Source organism: Dendropsophus ebraccatus, chromosome 4 (genome assembly GCF_027789765.1).
Source record: "Dendropsophus ebraccatus isolate aDenEbr1 chromosome 4, aDenEbr1.pat, whole genome shotgun sequence".
In the NCBI taxonomy this organism is placed as follows: domain Eukaryota; kingdom Metazoa; phylum Chordata; class Amphibia; order Anura; family Hylidae; genus Dendropsophus; species Dendropsophus ebraccatus.
This window is the reverse complement of record NC_091457.1, coordinates 132,375,061-132,397,896: the sequence shown is the minus strand read 5'-3', so window position 1 is coordinate 132,397,896 and position 22,836 is coordinate 132,375,061. Positions and strand designations below refer to the sequence as shown.

Sequence of the window (22,836 nt, the reverse complement as noted above, 5' to 3'; positions counted from 1 at the left end):
GGCATAAATGGTTGTACTCCGCAGCTGTTCCGGGGCATCACCTTCGGTGGGAAGAGCATGCAGATATTGTAACCAGACTGTTACAGGACCAAAACAAGAACCCCGTACAACTTGGGTCAGCGCAGAAGTACTACTATACGTGGTGGTAGATCTTGGCAGAGACCGGCTGTTCCGTGACCCGGCCGTTCCAATACGTAGTGTGAACATAGCCTTAAGGTGTAAGCACGAGACCCTAGGTTTCTAGCACCGAGCCGTGTCAATTAGTAAAGGCGGGAAGGGATGCATGCATGCTGTGGCTCAGCACTGCCTCTTTGGCACTTTAGCTAAGGGAAAATGGTATTTTATAACTGTATAAAAAGGTATCACCAAAGATAATGGTATCCGCCAGTCTGCAGCTCTATATCTGGTACGGAACTGACAGATTTCCTTTAGCACTTGCTGCCAGAATGCATCACAGATTGCAATAATATCCCCTGTGATTGAATCCTAAAGAGTATTTTCTAACAAATGAAGGTCTATGAAAGGTGGACAAGACAAAAAAACAACAAAGCAATAAAAAGGCAAGAAGTCCAGATTTATACTAAAAGAATAAAGATTTTTATTAAGCATTGTAAGTTGCATTCAATAGCCTTCAAACATAACGCACCACAATCCACCGACTTCCAGTCAAAGCCAACAGTAGTTCATTCTTGCACAGTCCATGAGTTGGGGCAAAACTCCTTTCAACTTACATTAAAAATACCTACTCAGCTCTTGCGGGCAAGGAATGGGGGAGTTACACCTCATTTCTGATCACTAATGAGTGATGAAGAGCATCAGGAGAATTATATGAAAACGAAGAGAAAGAAATGATTTTGGATTTCTTTTTTCAAAAAGTACATTTAAAAGTTTTTGGAAACACTAACAGAAACATCAAAATGATACAGGTGTACTTTGCGGGAGGAAAAAGCTACATTCCTGTAAGAGAAGATGCCAGGAACCAGCAAACCTGTCCTGCTAAAGAAGTGGGGGGGTGGGGAGGATTAAAGATCAAAGCACTTTATGATTTTTTTTATCACAGAATTCATAGTTTCTAATGTGAAAACAGCAACAAAGAACAATAATGCAATACAGCAATGGATACACCAGGGAAACGTTGATATTTAAACGGCTAGATAATTATTTTTTTTTTGTTTTTAGGATAAATGCAACAGAGGTCAATAATCACAAAATTTTTTTTTTTTAAAGGTTAGAGAGAGATCAGTCAATGACTAAACATAAGTAACATCTTTCATAGAACTATTACTGATTATTAGTTTTTTTTTTCTTGTTTTGCAGATGGGCACAGAACTTGTAAGAATGGTAGAAATAGGACAAGAACATGCATAATATTAACTACACACCTTAAAATGATGAACCATGCAGGTCAATAGTAGCACTAATGGTCTACGTCTGATTCAAAAACCACACAACTTCATTGATCACGGATGCATGGTATAACAGTATCACGGAAACTTTGAGAACGCCCGTTTTTCTCGGTTCGGAAAAAAAAGAAAGAAAAGAGGTCAGTTTTTTTTCCCCTATGATTTCTAACTTGCTTGAATAGTATGAGTAATGAGTATTTAAAATATCAGCAAAAATCTGCAAAGGTTACACTAAACTTTTTTTGTGTTCCAATAAGTTGCACGTCTTTAGTAGAAAAGAAAGCAAAAAAAAAAAAACCCACGTCAACAGCGATGAAATAATAAAGAATGAAAAGAAAAAAATGCTTGTGCCATATTTCAGTATCATAATCTGGAAACCAAAGTTTCTGATTTTCTATTTTTTTTAAACTTGTGACACAGTAATGTAAAATCAAATATAATGGCATACATATGGTGCCAGAGACTACAAATTATATTTAAGCTATATATATATATACTGAAAAAAAAAACCTGCCAAAAATTTGTGTTCTGGTATCGCAAGAAACAGAACAAGCGGTTTTATTTTTGTCTTTCTTGTTGTTGTTGTAACCAGTTTTATCTCTGTGTATGTTTCTTTAAGTATGGGAGTCAAATGCTCTTCTTATTCTCAGCTGTGATTTATCCCCGTAGCAATTTGACTACAAACTGGTTAAAAAGTAAAATAAAAATCTTTTCTCTTTTTTTATTTTTATTTTTTTTTAGCCTGACATCAGAAGAGGGATCCGAATTTCCAAATCCTTATTTTTCGCTTACGGAAAGGAAAAAATGTACGTAACTGTAGGCTCTCCATCTTTCCAGATATTCCTAACCCTGAACTGTCTAACATCCTTCACCCTCTAGAAAAATAAGTTTACTCTTCTTTTTTTAAGACAGCCGCCTCAAGAGTCTCGTCTTCGTGGCGTCCGCTGTCTGGAGCTAGTGCATTTAAGTGAGGATTTGTATTGCACTGTTTAGAGTCACTGCTTAAGGCACTTTCAGAATGATTAGAAGGCCGGACATCTCCTGAGCCCCCATTTAGCTGGGAAGCTTGTGTTTCCTCATTCCCCACTCCGTTCTCGGTCAGAGATCCATCTGAAGACACGGCGGATGATTTGGAGTCTTCGGATTGTGTCTTAAGCTCTTTGGCCACTTCGGCTGCAGAAGTGGCGTATGCCGGCTTCATCTATAGACAGAAATAAAGGTAAGTCAATAGAGTTGAATGAACTTCCAGCAGGTTGTCCGAACCTAAGCATGTGGCATTTGATTAGCGGGGGCTGCTGAAGTTGGATATAGCCCTAAGGCTGTCTGGAAAACATGGATACAGCCATAGGCCATTTCCATACTTTCCAGGCAGCCATAAGGCTTTATCAAACTTCAGCAGCCCCCGCTAATCAAACGCTGTAGCGAGTTCGGACAAACTTGACCACGCTCGAAGTTCGCTCAACTCTATAAGTCATACTTCTCATTCAGGACTTTCAGCAAATAGTCTATTCTTAGGACAGACCATCAAAGTAAGATCAGTGGTTTAACTTCAGCAGAAGAAAGTAGAGGGTAAAGCACTAACTGGATCGTCTTACTGTTTAACCAGGAATATGGTGGAACAAAATTAATAGCTGTTGGTTAACCAAGAAATCTGAGCAAAAGTAATACCAAACTGCACCCCAACACTACAAGAATAGTAGCTTCTTTTTATTGTACGTTACATGTAAGAGTACTATACATAGCTACTTTCTCTATGGGTTGTGACCCTCTATTCAGCTTAGCTGCAATACCAGGCTGTAAATCAGAATTGTATACAAAGGTGTATACATATAACACCATGACTCCTTAAAATTATATTATTTATTGGTAAATTTAAACTGTCCTGTCCCTTTAAGAAAAAAAATCTTTGACACATCCTAGAGACATCTGAAAAGTTTTTTATTGGTTGGGGTGTTCAGATCTGTACCAACTGTGAGAACTAGATAAAGAGCTCTGCTAAGCACTTCACTCTCTACAGACTTACAAGGGGGAAAGTCTACCGCAGCAAAACTGAATTTTATTTATTTTTTTTTAAAGTGAAAGTGCACATTTACGCTATCCTGCAGAAAATAACAATAACACGACAACTATTAAAGCATAATGTTTGCCCAATGTCAAGCCCAGACTTTGTTAACTTAACTATGTACCTGAGATGGCCCTTGATTCTTGTATCCTCCTCTTCCATAGTATTTGCCCCCTCTTCCAAATGTTCGTATAACTGGAGTCGATATAACTCCTCTGGGGCGCCTGTATGCAAATACAATCCATCACATTTCTATAAGAAATCATTGGTTTTGTTCTAAATGAAATCAACTTTCTTTCTCAGTTAGTAAGGCTGTGAAACTTCTTAAATTTAACATGACCCATAACATTAGATTTTAAACTCCCATACCGTATTATGAATTTTCCCATCAGATTTTCTGAATTGGCAGCATACGCTGGGTATAAACAGGGCCGTATTTGTCACTAGGCACCCGTGGTCCGGTGCCTAGGGCGGCGCCCTGGGGGGGGCGGCACCCGCAGGGAACACTTTTTTTATTATAAAAAAAAAAAAAAAAAAAAAAAACGTCCGTAGGCACCGACCCACGGGTGCCTAGTCCGCCGGGGTGGGGGGGGGGGGGGGGGGGGGGTGGGGGGGTGGAGGTGTGATGGAGCGGCCGGGAGCAGGCTGGTGGGCAGGCTGGTTCCCTCCCCCCATGCAGCGCCGAGGTCCGGAGTGCGAGGCAGGGGGTGAGCTTCCGGCACACACAGTCTGACAAAGGCCGGAAGCTCACAGCTGCAGCCCCGCGGTCCCGGATCTTCTCTCCTGCTCGGCGGCGCTCACGTGATGTGACGTCATCGCCTAGCAGGAGAGAAGATCCAGGAACGCGGGGCTGCAGCTGTGAGCTTCCGGCCTCTGTCAGACTGTGTGTGCCGGAAGCTCACCCCCTGCCTCGCACTCCGGACCTCGGCGCTGCATGGGGGGAGGGAACCAGCCTGCCCACCAGCCTGCTCCCGGCCGCCCCGTCTCCCCCCAGCCCCACAGCCTCTCCCCTGCCCCCCCAGCCTCTCACCTGCCCCCCAGCCTCTCCCCTGCCCCCCCAGCCTCTCCCCTGCCCCCCCAGCCTCTCACCTGCCCCCCCAGCCTCTCACCTGCCCCCCCAGCCTCTCACCTGCCCCCCAGCCTCTCACCTGCCCCCCCAGCCTCTCACCTGCCCCCCAGCCTCTCACCTGCCCCCCCAGCCTCTCACCTGCCCCCCCAGCCTCTCCCCTGCCCCCCCAGCCTCTCACCTGCCCCCCCAGCCTCTCACCTGCCCCCCAGCCTCTCACCTGCCCCCCCAGCCTCTCACCTGCCCCCCAGCCTCTCCCCTGCCCCCCCAGCCTCTCCCCTGCCCCCCCAGCCTCTCACCTGCCCCCCAGCCTGTCACCTGCCCCCCAGCCTCTCACCTGCCCCCCAGCCTCTCACCTGCCCCTCAGCCTCTCACCTGCCCCTCAGCCTCTCCCCTGCCCCCCAGCCTCTCCCCCGCTCCCCCCCCCCTCTCCACCTAACCACCAGCCTCTCCCCCCAAACCTCAGCCTCTCCCACTGCCCCCCAGCCTCTCTCCCTAACCCTCAGCCTCTCCCCTGCCCCCCCAGCCTCTCCACCTAACCCCTTAGCCTCTCCACCTAACCCCTTAGCCTCTCCACCTAACCCCTTAGCCTCTCCACCTAACCCTCAGTCCCCCCCCAGCTGCCTCCCTTCCCCAGTCACCCCCAGTGGCCTCCCTTCCTCAGTCACCCCTAGCTGCCTCCCTTCCCCTGTCACCCCCAGCTGCCCCCCTTCCCCAGTCCCCCTGTCGCCCCAGCTGCCTCCCTTTCCCAGTCACCCCCAGCTGCCTCCCTTTCCCAGCCCCCCCCCAGCTGCCTCCCTTCCCCAGTCACCCCCAGCTGCCCCTGCAGACAAGTTGTGGTCGGAGAAGTCTTCATGATGCTGCGCCAGATGGAGAAGAAAGCAAAAAGTTAGCGACGGTCATTAGTAACTGCACTGTAATCACTTCTATAGTGTGCAGAGCCTGTGCACCATTGGGGTCTATAAGGGTCAGTTTATTGTTTGCGGTAGTGTACTGACACAGCCCCAGGGTCACTACAGTATACTAGTGCAAACTTTTTAACTAGGACCCAACTACAACAGCTGCAGGCACTACAACTCCCAGCATATCCTGAGGGCTGCAGACTGTCAGTACATGCTGGGAGTTGTAGTGCCTGCAGCGGTTGTAGTTGGGTCCTATACACTGAATGCTTTGTGGCATATAAGAATATATAGATCAGTGGGGGTTCAGTGCAGGGAAGTGACCGCAGAACATCACTAATAGGGGATAGAACAAAAACATCTCCCCCTATCCCTATTAGTGCTGTTCTGGGGTCATGTCCCTGCACTGAGCCCTCACAGATCTATGTATTCTGATCTCCCACAACGCCTCCAGGACCCAACTACAACAGCTGCATGCACTACAACTCCCAGAACAGTCTGCAGCCCTCAGGATATGCTGGGAGTTGTAGTGCCTGCAGCTGCTGTAGTTGGGTCTTAGGTGCATCATACACTGGATGCTTTGTGGCATATAAGAATACATAGATCTGTGGAGGCTCAGTGTAGGGAAGTGACCCCAGAACATCACTAATAAGATATAGGGGGAGATGTTTTTGTTCTATCCCCTATTAGTGATGTTCTGGGGTCACTTCCCTGCACTGAGCCCCCACAGATCTCTTTATTCTTATATGCCACAAAGTATTCAGTGTATAGGAACCAACTACAACAGCTGCAGGCACTACAACTCCCAGCATGTACTGACAGTCTGCAGCCCTCAGGATATGCTGGGAGTTGTAGTACAGTAGTACAATCCTATGATAACTGCCGCTGTAGACAGATGTATTACTGGACCTTCAGGGCTGATGGTTGTCACCCACAGATTGCAGCCACCAGGAGCCTCTGCACACAGTGATTTATTACAGGGTTGTCCTCTCAGAGACTACAACTCCCAGCATACCCTGAGAGCTGTATAAATGGAGGGTGTTCTGAGATTTGTCACAGATACAGATGAATTCAGGAAAGGAGCGGGGTCAGCATGTCGTGTCTCACTGGTTGTATATTGGTGGCTCCAGGTACCCCAGTCCAACACTGGACAGAACCAGTCCCCTGGCCTCCTTCCTTCCTCACGTCTGTTTGATGAGAACAGTGGGCATCAAGCAGAGCGGCACCCAAGTGCCAGGGTATATACCATGCATGTACAGTAACGGCGTGGCGGGGGGGGGGGGGGGGGGGCGCCTCTGCGTGCAAAGTGCCTAGGGCAGCATGAACTCTAAATACAGGCCTGGGTATAAATCATAACTGTGTCTAGTTACAATCATCTACATAAATGGATGTAAAACTATAACACCCAGTATGCCCTGACAGCATGAAGGAAAGGCGCCAACCCAGAAGATGACAGTAAAGTGGTAATAACCACCATGTTAGTAGTGAGCCCGACTATACATACCCTCAGTAGTGAGCCCGACTATACATACCCTCAGTAGTGAGCCCGACTATACATACCCTCAGTAGTGAGCCCGACTATACATACCCTCAGTAGTGAGCCCGACTATACATACCCTCAGTAGTGAGCCCCACTATACATACCCTCAGTACTGAGCCCCACTATACATACCCTCAGTACTGAGCCCCACTATACATACCCTCAGTACTGAGCAGGACTATACATACCCTCAGTACTGAGCAGGACTATACATACCCTCAGTACTGAGCAGGACTATACATACCCTCAGTACTGAGCCCCACCATACATACCCTCAGTACTGAGCAGGACTATACATACCCTCAGTACTGAGCAGGACTATACATACCATCAGTACTGAGCCCGACTATACATACCCTCAGTACTGAGCAGGACTATACATACCGTCAGTACTGAGCAGGACTATACATACCCTCAGTACTGAGCAGGACTATACATACCCTCAGTACTGAGCCGGACAATACATACCCTCTATTTGGTCCACCAACAGACACCACCTGCAATGGAAATGGTCCTCTGCCACGGCCACGTCTTGTTCCTGCCCACTGGCCAACCACTGTCCCAGCTATTTCAAGCTTCCCTCCCTGAGAAGGAATGGGTTGGACTGCTGCATAGAAAAAAATAAAATAGAAGTGTAAAAACAAAAAACATAAAATTCTGCTTGTGATGCGGTTCAGCATAGACTCCAAGATATCAACTAAAGTATCAACCAGTTAGTTAGTGGTTGCACAGTCTCCCATAGGCCAAGTTCACATTAAATTAGTTTTTCTAACTTACACAGTGTGTTACACCAAGTGCTAGGACTGAAGAAGCACAATTCAGCAGACATCAAATATAGAAGTATCGCACTGCTTCTCAAGGCTCTGCACTAGGCATACTATGGTATATTAAGGTTTCCTGCAGGAAGAATAGTGAGAGGATGGAGGGCTTAGGTGATCCTCATAACAGTGGTACCTTGTCAGGTAAAAGCTCTTCCCCTCAAGGATTCCTCTATTACTCAAGGCTTTAAGGGGCTTTACCCACCAAGGTTGGAAGCCAAAGTCAACATGTGATTTCCTCATACACTTACCAGAGAATCCTCTTCCTCTGCCTGGAGGTGGAGGCATTGGTCCAAAAGGTCGTGGATACATAGCAGCAGGGTAGAAAGGCATGGCAGGTGGTGGTGGGAAGGGCAGTGGGTGGTTTTGCCTGGTAAAGTGTAGACCTTCCAGGATGCTTTGTCTCATCTTATCCACCTTGGCAGCTTGTTCTGCCTGCAGGAGAATAAAAGATTACTTGGGATGATGGCCATACTAGCACAGCTGCCAGAGACTCCGCATAGAAGGCTGGGTTCACGCCATTTTTGGGCTGTTTGCCTCCAGCACTGGTCAAGATACTGGCAGCATATTATAACAATGTATACCATTTACTCTCATCAGACTGACTGTAATCCAACAGTGACTATGTCTGGTCTATTTCCTGAACATATACAGTACTATACGGAGGGTCTGAATAACACAGTAGATTAAATATATTATTAGAAAATGGACCAAAAAAAAAGTCACTAATAAAGTACATTCAATTCAAAACCACACAAAGCCCAAATTTGATGTGAACTCAGTCTAACACATGTGCACATGTGGATCTTAGCCCTACACCAAATCCAAACCGATGGTGAAATCCATTGGTTTGGATTACCCTAGAGTACAGCCCTTCTGGAGATACAGCAGAGCACTTTAAATTGCTTCTCTGTACCCCTGCGGTTAGCCTGCTGGGGATTACTAATGATGTGATTCACAATCAACATTATTGTTTCTGTATCTGTTTTCTCCTATTCTGTGCCCAGAAGATTGCCATAATAAATATGTTCTCCCTTTACCAAAGCGTTTTTGTTGCCAGTCTGTTTGACAACTTTTCCCTTGAAGGATACACTGCGCAGTTTCTGGATCTTTATCTAATGGTTGTTACCTGTTATTGCCATTGTGTATCGGAAACCTGTATTGCTATTATATATGTGTGTGTGTGTGTGTGTGTGTGTGTCGGGGGAAGGGGTACAACTCCATACTGAAAATCTGCAATGTAATGAACACGCTGCAGGAGTTCCAGTGTGCTAGTTGCTTTCTGCAGATTTTCTGTGTGTGTGTGGATTTTGGTAACTTACTTTTATTTTGCAGATTTGCAGAATCCTTAGTGAGTAATAGAAGTCTAATAAAATCACTGGGGGAGACTCTAGCATGAACAATAGTTGGGAGTCACATCTTGACTAAAGGCCCTTTTAAACCGACCCATGTCCTCCAGATGATGAAACATGATTCCCATAATCGGTGCTGATTTACAGAGAATTTACACATTAACCTCATAATCATCACCTGCACATCCCCAATGTACAATGCAATTAGCCAATGTAGTATCTAAAGACTCCTTGATCTCTTGCAGAATCTGTGCAGAATCCTTGTACGGACTCGGCGCCGAATCCTTTCTTCTATCTGTTTGAATAGGAGGGCTTGCGCGCCTCCGCTCTCTGCGTGTTTCCGCTCAAAGAATTGACATGTCAATTCTTTGAGCGGAGAGGCGTGGAGAGCAGAGGCATGGAGAGCTGAGGACTGTGATCCCTCCCATTCAAAGTCCATGCGGTGGGATTCCACACAGAATTCTGGCACCGATTCCGTAGTGTGAACAGGCCCTAAGAATTTTAAACCTCACTAACTTCCATGTGACATCTAGTCCACGAGTGCTGCATGTAGAGGAGTACAGATTATATTAACACTTACCTGGAGTTCTGGTTACATACCTGACCATCACAGAGGTCAATAAGTGAGGCCTTTTCCCTGGTGGCTTTTATGAGTTTGCTTTGAAACAATTTCCCATCAAAATACATCCAGGGACAGCAGTGCTCCCAGGGAATGGGCTGTCCGCAGGCATCATTGGCCAGGAGAGCCATGTCCACTCCACTCATGAACAGTGCAGACAGCTGAATCCCTCTGGGGTCCAGGTTATCAATCTGGAATAAGATGATTATTAAAAAAAGATAAATTAGGGAACAACTTAATGGTCCATGTAAAGACTTCCACTAAACCGAAACAACGCTCTGGAGGCAATAAATACATGAAGCAAAAAATAAAATTGCTGCAAATATTAAAGAAAAAAAAAAAAAGGCCAATAAAACAAGGTATAAAAGTGATTGCACCACATCTCCATCCTCGATTTACTGATGTTGCAATAAAGATTTCTACAGAAGCGTTTCTAGGAAGCCCTGACTGTTGACTGTGGTTTATAGTGATACAATAGTAGTTTGCAGTTTTGACCTGGACCAGCAACAAGACACAACACTGCATGTTTATGTGTCAGTACCATGTACCGCTGTGTCAGTACCAAAAATGAGGTCTGATCCAACCACAGGACAGCAGGAATGCCAATCAAATGACTCCCTCTTTGGGAAAGGTTTTTCTGGTCTCCTGGATTTTGGCAGCTATAAAACAATCAGTAGTGGCTCCATGTTGATATAGTGGAAAATAACAACAGGACCCCAGTCTGAACGGCTGCCATGAAGCTATACATTCTCTGACATCTGGCTTGGACACATAAGGGATGGTTTATATTTTTATAACATGGATAAACCGTTATTCTAACGCTATGTAACTGAGGCACTACTATCTAGGGAGAGTGTTTTTTTAGAAGGTTATTATTACTTCACTAAACAGAGAACATAATACACTATGAAATGTAAAGATCATCAATAATATATCATTAGTAACCAGGAACAAAACCTAATGTTTTTAAAATTAGATGACATGGTGACTTAATAAGGTCATGTGACATCCAGCTGGCAGTAAGGAGTCTTTCACTCATGTAACGGGGACACGTGTTTGCATCTGTATGCAGACACTTCATTTAAAGCGGCTTAAGGGTATATTCACACGGAACATATCCGCAGTGGAGTTTACACTGCGAGTTTGATCCCGCTGCGAGTATGTCATTCCATTGAAATGAATGGGCAGGTATCCGCAGCAGATTTCACTGCAAACACGCAGCTTAAAATCCGATGCGGATACGGTACGTGTGTACATTAAAGGGATATTCCCATCTCAACTAACAGAGTTATAGATATAAAACTCGGCAAGTTAAATATGTTTTGAAAATACATTTATATAGCAAACTTGCCTCCTTCTGATGTGCTGCTCTCTCTCCTATTGGTAACAGCTCGTTCTCAAGGTACAGACCACCATTCTGCTCTAAGAACATTGGTCTGGCCACACACACACACTCACTATACATCTATATTATTGGTATATATGCACCAGCCAGACCACTGCTTTGAGAGCCGAGTGGTGGTCGATAACCTAGAGAATGAGCTGTCACCAATGGGAGTGAAAGAGCAGCATATCAGGAGAAGGAGACACGTTTGCTATATGAATATATTTGCCAAAATATTGAACTACTTACCATACAAGTGTAACTATATTAGCTGAGATGAGAAAAGTCCTCTAAGGCTAAATGAGGCTGTGTTTTTGTATGGGGTTAAGGACAGTGGCAGATTTTGGACAGGAGGCAAAGCTAATATTACTGTCTCCCGCTCCTTTTCATGACTAGCTTGGGTCTCAACACTGACCCCAAATTAATAAAACTTGACAAAAATGTGTTTTTATTGTTTTTTTTTTGACAGGTATGGTTAAAAAGTAAACCAGACAGGCAGAAGATGTGCTAAATTTATTAGTGCACAATATGTAATTTGGTGCAACACTATATTGCCCCAACGTAGTGCATTTTAGGCCGCATCCCCTTTTCAAAAGTTTTTAGTCGAATGCAAAAATCCTCTATAAAGGTCTGTTCACACTGAGTAAAAGTGGCGGAATTCCATGCGAAGCCCCCGCCATGGACTCTGCTCGGGATCCCGCCTGCCACAGTGTGTCAATGGGATGCCTCGCACTTCTCCACATTCCACACCCGTAGTGCAGTCCGAGGCCGCGGACCGCACTACCGTATGTGTATCCGTAGTGCTTCACGGAGCAATATGTTCACACATCATTACCCCAGCGATCCATGCCGCAAAAAAAAACGGTCCGCATTACAAGATGTCCGTTTTTTGCGGCACGGATCCCGGCCCCGTATACACGTAAGGATGTGTGAACGGGGCCATAGGATAACATTGGTTTCATGTTCTGTCCGCAATTGCGGACAGAACAACGGATGTGTAAATTAGCCCTGTGGCAGTCAGTATCTGTGGAATTCGGCCTTTTTTACTCAGTGTGTACATACCCTAACACCTAATAAATCAGTTGGAGGGGATGTAAGACATTTTCTCAGCACACAATGATCAAGAACTCTGATACATTAAGTTTGTAAATAATGAAAAAACCCCTTTACTCTTAGATCAGAGCATTTACCTTGAGTTCTTGAAGCTGATCAGGCTCATAGAGCTTTGGTGACAGAGCTTGGGCGAGGAAGGCATCGAGTTCCTGGCGGCGAAGTATTCTAATGCCAGGCCACTGCACCATATACCTGCACAAGGGAACAGAAAGGAAGTGTAGAAAGAACAAGTGGGTATATTCGTATTAAATGGTAACCTAGGGATCTATATTATGTGTCCTCAAAGGTATCATCACACAGGACTCAACATTTCTAGACCAGCGGGAAGACAGAGCATAGCCATTCTGCTCTATTTTGTTGGGAAGAAAACTGCATTGAGAAAATAAAGGAAGTCTGCCACCGACTAACCATGGGACATACTGTAAAATGTACTGTAAAAGCAACTTACTCAGTGGTTTTGAACCTGTGGCTCTCCAGCTGTAGTGACACTACAACTCTCAGCATGTAACATACTGTAGCTGGAAAGCCACAGATTACAGATCAGTCATCTACTCCTCTACAGAGCACACTCTTTTCTACCTTGTAAACCACTGTGCATAAGAGACTCCCCTTATAACATTTATGTAAATGTACCTCCATTAGGGGTGATAATAAGATAATGCACACATAATATAGTACAGCACACTGCTATGCAACATAATGTGGAGGTATGCACACCATTTATTGCACAGTTGGCAAATTATAATATAGGAAGTAGTAGCAAGTATAAGCCGCTTACCGTAAAACACAGCACAGCACCATGAGGTGAGTGGGCACATTGGCGGGATTTAGCATGGCTGGTGTGTCAGATCTCATACATGCCAGGAAAGCTCTCATCCTCCGGTTCTTGTCTTCTACCGCTTTCCCCAACCAAAGTTTCTTCAGATTAGGGCAAGTCCATTCCCTGAAGGCAAGGGCTTCCACGAGCTCTGGGGTCTGTGGGGACTTTCCCTTATAGGCAGCCCACTCCTTAATAATGACTGGGTAATCTGTAAGGTACACGCAGCAAACTTAATAATGATAATGGAGAACAAAGTGATACAAACACATGGAGCTGTAATAAGGCACCTACAGAGGTGAATAGAGCCTGTTTATTGGCATGCCTTTGATTTTATATGAAGACTATAAAAGTTTTTCTTCCAGGAATAATTGTCAGCTATATTATGTGCAGAGCTCAAGCGTCAAAGAGGTGTTGCTGAGCCACAGCATGCCTCCTCTGTCCCCCACCCTGCATGATTGATATACAGGGCTTGAGCTTTTTACACCAATCAGTGAAGGCAAGGTGGGATGGGGAGGCATGCATGCTGAAAATCAACACCACTTCCTTAAAGGGGTTATCAAGCGCTACAAAAGCATGGACACTTTTCCCCCTCTTTTGTCTCCAGATTGGGTGGGGTTTTTAAACTAAGTTCCAGTGAAATAAATGGAGCTTAATTGCAAACCACATCTGACCTGGAGATAAGAGAGGGGGAAAAGTGGCCATGTTTCTGTAGCGCTGGATAACCCCTTTAAGCTCTGAGAATGACATACAGATATCCTACTTCTACACAATATGGAGCCCCACAGACCATACACAGCATCCTGTATGGCCCAAGGCTGGGTGCATACTGTGAAGTTTTGCTATTATTGATATTAAAAAAAAATATTAAAAAGGACCTTTACTATTCTTCTTATCCAAAACTGAACTGATTAAACCCATCCTTAGAGCAGAAGAAAAACTTTTCATTCACTGCAAAAATTAACCAATATATATTTTTCTTGCAAAATAACATTACTGCATATCCAAAATTGCAGCAATATTCCATTAGCCAAGAATGTACAATATTTCTTTTGCTGCTATTTAGAGCCACAGCATGCATGCCTCCTCCCTCCCCCACACTCCCTATGAGACTGTGTTCTTCCACAAACAGGGCCACTCCACTCCTGTCCATGCTACAATACTAATGGAGCTTAATGCATCTAGAGCTCTAAATTTATTTCCCTGGATAAAACTGCTGCCTGCACCCAGAGAAGGGCTGCTGAGTTTCAGCTTTGACTTATGTTACATGTGAAAGGTCCACTAACAGTAACCTAATTTACTTCTTCCAGCTGGGATTTTCTTTGTATTTTTCACCCTGCTTTTAAAGGACCATAACACTTTCCCATTTTCCCATTAACAGGTTCATATTTGAGAGCGTACCACTTGTGGGACAAGTTCTAGCACTGACATGGTACCATGCATTTTAACATAAGAATTATTTTACAGTGTTGTATAAATGACGTGTTTTCCTGTGGGTCAGAATGGCTACAGCGGTAACAAATTTATACAGTTTTTGTATAGTTTTACAAAATTATAATAATAGCTCAGCATTGGTATATTCTGACCACTACAAATTTATGTTTCGATGCCTGGGACTGTACAAGGGCTCATGGTTTTTTTTCCCAATGATATAGGTAACTATATGCGCTATGACTGCCTCGGTGCGCTATATTACGGCACCTGGGTAGTAATTTAGCGCTTGGTGCACCGACGCTCGCTCCTATAGTAACTTCTATAGAGGCCTCAGTATTCACTAGGGGTGGCCACATTGGTGCATCAGGTCCCTGATGAATTCACCAGTTTTAATGACCTTTGGTCACTTACATTCTGGGGGCATCCTGTTTTTTCTGAATGCTAGACGCTCCGTTTTCTTCCTGCTTTCCGCCAGACTGAAGAGGACTCCGTAGACGTACTGGCGCACTGGTCGGTAAAGGATTGCGGCAGGGGGGAGGTCCTTGTTGACTTCATCTTCAATTGTAACAGGAATTTTTATTTCTCCCTTTTACAAAATAAAATGTGTTCTGTTTGTTAACATTAATACCCATTACTTAGTAAGGCTCGATTAAAGCTGACTAGGATATCCTGAGAAGTAAAATCTACCATTGCTTAAAGGGGTTGTCCAGCGAAAATCTTTTTCTTTCAAATCAACTGGTGTCAGAAAGTTATATAGATTTATAATTTATTTCTATTAAAAAAATCTCGTCTTCCCATACTTATTAGCTGCTGTGTGTCATGCAGGAAATTATTTATTTTCAGTCTGATACAGTGCTCTCTGCTGACATCTCTGTCCGAGACAGGAACTGTCCAGAGCAGGAGAGGTTTTCTATGGGGATTCATAGAAAACAGAAACAGAGTTCCTGTCTCGGCCAGAGATGTCAGCAGAGAGCACGGTGTCTGAATGAAAATAAAAAAAAAAATATTTCCTGCATGACATATAGGAGCTAATAAGTATGGAAAGACTTGAGATTTTGTAATAGAAGTAAATTACAAATCTATATAACTTTCTGATATCAGTTGATTTGAAAGAAAAAGATTTTCGTTGGACAACCCCCCTTTAATGCTCCATTCTGAAGACGCTGACTTTGTATATGTCTTAATGCATGGCACAGAGTAAGGGCCAGTTCACACGGAGCAAAAGTGCCGGAATTCCACTGCAGAACTCTCCGAGGCTGAATCCTACCTACTTCAGTGTGACGCGTTTTCTTTATAGGAGGGCTCTCCGCGCCTCTTTGCTCAAAGAATTGACATGACAATGGAAGCGGAGGCACGTGTCACACTGAAGCAGGTGGGGTTCTGCCGATTTTGCTCAGTGTGAGCTGGCCCCAAAACAGATATGTATACAGACAAAGGGTGGGTTCAGACTACGGAATTCTCGCGGATAAATTCCGCGGAATTCTGTAGTCTGAACCCACCCACACAGCGTAACATACAGCTCATTGTAAGGAATCATACGAATAGCTTTCCACCTATTAATCCTACAAGTCCAAAATCACACATCCAATATAAAACCTCAGAAGGATTTTATTTTAGCTGACCTATTATTTTATACTCTATGGGGGAGATTTATCAAACATGGTGTAAAGTGAAACTGGATCCATTGCCCCTAGCAACCAATCAGATTCCACCTTTCATTCCGCACAGACTCTTTGTAAAATGAAAGATGGAATCTGATTGGTTGCTAGGGGCAACTGAGCCAGTTTCACTTTACACCATGTCTGATAAATCTCACCCTTGTGTCTCATAACAAGCAAAAGACACAGCAAAATTCATTATATACCTTTGTCAGGATGTGAAAGATGTAGGGGTACATTAACCCTTTCTTGTGACGATGTTCTGCTACTCTCAATACTTCAGGTGCTACAGGAGGCAACGGAGGAGTTGTGATATCCATGTGGTTCCTGGTGGGCATGGAGAGAAGACAAGGTATCTGCAGACCCCCTTGGTTGCCTTTCTTGTCTTGGACCTTGGATCCTGATGGGGATGGAGAAGGATTTTCAATCTGTGTAAATGAGAGAAAAAAATAATAGCACGGCAAAATCTTTCTTGGACATAATAGACGTAATTGTATGAAATGGGGTGTGTGAAACATCTCAGAGTCTACCTGAAAGAAACATGTATTTATTCAGACCAGATTTATAGAGCAGGGAGAGCTGAGCAGATTGATATATATCTTTGTTGGAAAAGATTTTATATAACTTGTAAAATGTTAATTTTAATCCCTGATCATTCTGTGATAAGGAGTCCAGTGGGCGGTGTCACTCAATGGACTGGACTCCTTAGGGTCCATTTACACAGAAAGATTATCTGACAGATTATCTGCCAAAGATTTGAAGCCAAAGTCAGAAACAGACTATAAACAGAGATCGGGTTATAAAGGAAAGCCTAAGATTTATCCTCTTTTCAAATCCATTCCTGGCTTTGGCTTCAAATCTTTGGCAGATAATCTGTCAGATAATCTTTCTGTGTAAATGGACCCTTAGCCTGGAAACATCAGAGATTTCAATCAATAAATTACAAGTTATATTGAATCTTTTCCCATAAAGATATATATCAATCCGCTCAGCTCCTTCTGCTCTATAACATGATGCTGATAGCTTAGGTAGCATTTTCATGGTGACGAGTTCCCTTAAAGTGGACAAAACCATGGCATGAGGACTGCCCCTTACCTTGGCTTGTTCTGTGGCATCCTTCTTTGTTTTGCCAGGTGACTTACTCTTTTTGTCCCAATCAGGTTTGGTCCCGCTGATGTGGCTAAAAGGAGACAATGTGAACTAATGATGAAAACAAAGGAATAAGGTACATATCTAACTATTCAGCTGAATTTTTTTTTTGTATTTTTAATAAACTAATTATAAATATAAAATATATACAAAAAGTGAAGAACACAAGGGGCAGCTGCCCATTGCAAGCAGATAGCTAATCTGACTGGTAGCTATGAGCTTCTTTTGGTAGCAGAAGGACAACACTCACTTGGTGGCTCCTCCGTTGCCATCATCATTATCGGATGAGGATGAAGCGGATGATGGTGGGAAGTAGGCAGAGTCTACATGGTTTGGGCTCCCACTCTGCGCTGGGTTGATAGGAGAAGATCGCTCGTACAGGGGGGTGTGTTTCCCTTCATGAGGAATGTTACTGTAACTGTTCTGTTCAGACACACTCTTATTTGGACTGATGGCGGCAGTGGATTCAGGGTACGGATATGGACCTTTATTGGGAGCCCCACACGGGACGGACATGTGAGGTCCCTGTAAATAGATCAGAAGTCAAAGATGTGAGAAAGAGCTAGAAGAAAATGAGAAACCATATAAAAAAAATACAAAAGAGTTAGTCAATTTCCTCAATTTACTTGGATAACATTGCTAAAAAAATGATACAATGATGATTGATCAGAATGATACATTGAATATAGCAGCTAAATCTACAGATCTGTACCATGACAATCTAGGTATGTCATTATAATCTGACTACTGGTATGGGAAAATACAAGACAACCAGCCCCTTACATTACCTTTACATTTTAAAGTAAAGTCCAGAAATATTGTGCTTATGATGCATTTAGGGACACATTTCATGGGGTACTCCAGAGGAAAAAAAATGGGTCAGGAAGTTATATAGATTTGTAATTGAATTCTATTTAGAAATCTCAAGTCTTCCAGCACTTATCAGCTGCTGTATGTCCTGCAGGAAGTGCTGTATTTCAGTATCTTTTAGTCTGACACAGTGCTCTCTGCTGCCACCTCTGTCCGTGTCAGAAACTGTCCATAGCAGGAGAGGTTTTCTATGGGGATATGCTACTGCTCTGGACAGTTCCTGACATGGACAGAGATGGCAGGAGAGATCACTGCATCAGACTGGAAATACACCACTTCCTGCATGACATATAGCAGCTTCTAAGTACTGGAAGACACATTTGTAAATTAAAGTAATTTACAAATCTGTTAATCTAGATGACACCCGGTGATTTAAAAATCTTTTTCCCTCCAAAGTACTCCTTTAAGGGGGCCATACATTAAACATTGTCTAAACCCTTCTGATTTTTAGAAGATTGTGAGGGGGGGGGGGGGAGGGGATTGGCCAATGTTATATTTTAACCCCTTCACGTCAGCCATCTGTATATATACGTTCCTATTGCACATGCCCCGTGCAGTAGGAATGTACATATACGTTCCTGACTGACAGGGGCTTTGTGATGAGAACGGGATCGCTGCAGGGACAGCGATCCCGCTCTCATCTGTGTACAGCACCGGAGATAATGAGGATCAGCGGCGATTCCGCAGCTGACCCCCATTAACCCCTTAGTGACCGCCGAAACGGCGGTCACTAATGGGCCGGTGCCGCCGCTGTATTTCATCTCCCCCCACCGTGAATCCACGGTGGGGGGGAGATGAAATAAGTAAAAATCAGACCCCAGATCAGCCCCCTAGTGCCCCAGTCACTAACCCCCCCTCCCGCGGCGGCCATCGGATCCAAGATGGCCGCCGCGATCACTGTGAACAGACTAATGTCTGTTCACAGTGATCAAAAAAGAAAAATGAATGAAAGCCCCATGCTCTCCGCCACCGGAGGTAGCGGAGAGCATGGGGCAGTCATCGGGACCCCCCCTGTGGGGTCCCGGTACAAGCGATCAGCGGTATATACTATATACCGCTGATCGCTTGTGCCATGTGCTCCAGGCACTTTTTATCCCCTGTCACCATGAATGATTGGTGACAGGGGATAAAAAGTGATGTCCCCCCACCCCCCAAGTCGCCCCCCACCCCCCCTGTCACCCCCGTCCCCCAGTCACCCTCCCTTCCCCATATACTCACCGGATCCACGGAGCTCCTTCCTCTTCGGTGTCCTGGCTGGTTATGAAGTGCGAATGCGCTCCACAACCAGCCAAGCTCTGAAAATTTAAAGTGACAGAGACCAATTTGGTCTCTGTCACTGAACTATGATTACTGTGATAGAAAATATCACAGTAATCATAGTAATACAGTGAAAATGAATGTATAAAGTACAAAAAGTGACAAACATACAAAAAAATAAAACACACACTTTTTATTATAGTAATAATTACAGTTTACTCCCAAATTACCCCTAACCCCCCCCCCAGATTACCCGTAACCACCGCAGGTTGCCCGTAACCACCGCACGTTGCCCGTAACCACCCCAGGTTGCCCGTAATCATGCCAGATTACATGTAACCCCCCAGATTGCACGCAACCACCGCAGGCTGCCTCTGACCACTGCACGTCGCCTCTGACCACCGTACGTCGCCTCTGACCACCGCACGTCGCCTCTGACCACCGCACGTCGCCTCTGACCACCGCACGTCGCCTCTGACTACCGCACGTCGCCTATGACTACCGCACGTCGCCTATGACCACCGCACATCGCTTATGACCACCGCACCTTGCATCTGACCACCGCACCTTGCCTCTGAACACTGCACCTTGCCTCTAACCACCCCAAATTGCCAGTGACCCCCTCCAGATTGCCCGTAACCACGCCAGATTACAGGTACCCACCTCAGATTACCTATTAGCACTTCAGTTTATCCGTAACCACAGCAGGTTGCCTGTAACCACCCCAGACTGCCCGTAACCACCCCAGACTGCCCGTAACCACCCCAGACTGCCCGTAACCACCCCAGACTGCCCGTAACCACCCCAGACTGCCCGTAACCACCCCAGACTGCCCGTAACCACCCCAGACTGCCCGTAACCACCCCAGACTGCCCGTAACCACCCCAGACTGCCCGTAACCACCCCAGACTGCCCGTAACCACCCCAGACTGCCCGTAACCACCCCAGACTGCCCGTAACCACCCCAGACTGCCCGTAACCACCCCAGACTGCCCGTAACCACCCCAGACTGCCCGTAACCACCCCAGACTGCCCGTAACCACCCCAGACTGCCCGTAACCACCCCAGACTGCCCGTAACCACCCCAGACTGCCCGTAACCACCCCAGACTGCCCGTAACCACCCCAGACTGCCCGTAACCACCCCAGACTGCCCGTAACCACCCCAGACTGCCCGTAACCACCCCAGACTGCCCGTAACCACCCCAGACTGCCCGTAACCACCCCAGACTGCCCGTAACCACCCCAGACTGCCCGTAACCACCTCTAGATTACCCGGAACCACCCCAGACTGTCCGTAACCACCCCACATTAGCTGTAATCTAATTTTTTTATTGTATTTTAGTAACTGCGCTATTCTAATAACTGTTACTAGCTGCGGTTTTGCTCCAGCAAATTGGCGCTCCTTCCCTTCTGAGCCCTGCTGTGTGCCCATACAGTGGTTTATGCCCACATATGGGGTACCGTTGTACTCAGGAGAACCTGAGTTACAGATTTTGGGGTACATTTTTTATCCTGTTCCTTGTGAAATTTAGAAATTTCAAACTAAACCAACATATTTTTGGAAAAATTCATGTTTTTCATTTTTACTGGCCAATTTTGAATACTTTCCTCTAATACCTGTGGGGCCAAAATGCTCATCCTACCCCAAGATGAATTCTTTTAGGGGTGTACTTTCCGAAATGGGGTGACTTTTGGGGGGATTCTATTCTGTAGACACTACAGGGGCACTACAAATGCACCTGGTGCTCAGAAACTTCTTCAGAAAAATCTGCAGAGAAAATGCTAATTGGCGCTCCTTCCCTTCTGAGCCCGGCTGTGTGCCCATACAGTGGTTTATGCCCACATATGGGGTACCGTTCTACTCAGGAGAACCTGCGTTACAGATTTTGGGGTGAATTTTCTCTCCTGTTCCTCGTGAAATTGAGAAATTTCCAACTAAAGGAACATATTATTGGAAAAATTCGAGTTTTTCATTTTTACTGTCTACTTTTGAATACTTTCCTCTAATACCTGTGGGGTCAAAATGCTCACCACACACCAAGATGAATTCTTTGAGGGGTGCACTTTCCAAAATGGGGTGACTTATGGCGAGATTTTACTCTGCTGACACTACAAGGGCACTGCAAACCCACCTGGCGCTCAGAAACTTCTTCAGCAAAATCTGCATTGAAAAAGCTAATTGGCGCTTCTTCCCTTCTGAGCCCTGATGTGTGCCCATACAGTGGTTTATACCGACAAATGAGGTACCTTTTTACTCAGGAGAACCTGCGTTACAAATTTTGGGGTACTTTTTTTCTCTTTTTCCTCGTGAAATTGAAAAATTTCAAACTAAAGGAACATATTATTGGAAAAAATTTGAGTTTTTCATTTTTACTGTCTAATTTTGAATACTTTCCTCTAACACCTGTGGGGTCAAATTGCTCATCCTACCCCAAGATGAATTCTTTGAGGGGTGTACTTTCCAAAATGGGGTGACTTATGGGGTTTTTTCTCTCTGCTGACACTACAGGGGCACTGCAAATGCACCTGGCGCTCGGAAACTTCTTCAGCAAAATCTGCAATGGAAAAGCTAATTGGCGCTCCTTCCCTTCTGAGCCCTGCTGTGTGCCCATGCAGTGGTTTACGCCCACATATGGGGTACCGTAGTACTCAAGAGAACATGTGTTACAAATTTTGGGGTGCTTTTTCTCTCATGTTCCTTTTGAAAATGAGAAACTTTAATCTAAATGTATATATTATTGGAAAATTTAAATTTTTCATTTTTTTTACAGCCTAATGGTGAATACTTTCCTCCAGCCCCTGTAGGGTTAAAATGCTCATTATACCCCTAGATTAATTCTTTAAGGTGTCTAGTTTCCAAAATGGGGTCACTTATGGGGGTTTCCAGTATACAAACCTCCTAAATCAACTTAAAATAAGAACTGGTCCCTAAAAAAATCAGTTTTGGAAACTTTCACGAAAATGTGGTAATTTGCTGATACATTTCTAACCCCCGTAACACCCTAAAAAAGTAAAATAGGTTTATGAAATGAAGCCAGAATAAAGAGGACATATCGGTAATGTGACTTAGTAACTAATTTATGTAATACAACTTTCTTTTTTTAGAAGCAGAGAATTTCAAAGTTCATAAAATGCTAATTTTTTCAATTTTTCATGATATTTTGATGTTTTTCACAAAAAACACACAAAGTAGTGACCAAATTTTGCCACTAATATAAAGTGCCATATGTGACGAAAAAACAATCTCAGAATCGCTAGCATACGTTAAAGCATCACTGAGCTATAAGCGCATAAAGTGAGACAGGTCAGATTTTGAAAAATGAGCCTGGTCTTTTAGGTGCAAATAGGCTTGGTCTTGAAGGGGTTAATATACACTATGTTTTGTTTTCTTGA

General features: G+C 44.6%; 1 protein-coding gene across 1 annotated transcript in view; it reads right to left on the bottom strand.

Annotated features, from left to right (window-relative positions):
- Positions 1–574: 574 nt before the first annotated feature.
- FAM120A (family with sequence similarity 120 member A) overlaps positions 575–22,836 on the bottom strand; it is a 49,613-nt gene continuing 27,351 nt past the window's right edge. The window contains exons 7-17 of the mRNA XM_069967067.1: positions 17,565–17,839; positions 17,261–17,345; positions 16,372–16,593; positions 14,919–15,093; positions 13,035–13,284; positions 12,334–12,448; positions 9,741–9,950; positions 8,040–8,223; positions 7,439–7,577; positions 3,590–3,689; positions 575–2,604 (exon numbers count right to left, since the gene is read on the bottom strand). Coding sequence (XP_069823168.1) covers positions 2,293–2,604; positions 3,590–3,689; positions 7,439–7,577; positions 8,040–8,223; positions 9,741–9,950; positions 12,334–12,448; positions 13,035–13,284; positions 14,919–15,093; positions 16,372–16,593; positions 17,261–17,345; positions 17,565–17,839 — 2,067 coding nt within the window. The 3' untranslated portion in view covers positions 575–2,292. The remainder of the gene's footprint in view (positions 2,605–3,589; positions 3,690–7,438; positions 7,578–8,039; positions 8,224–9,740; positions 9,951–12,333; positions 12,449–13,034; positions 13,285–14,918; positions 15,094–16,371; positions 16,594–17,260; positions 17,346–17,564; positions 17,840–22,836) is intronic.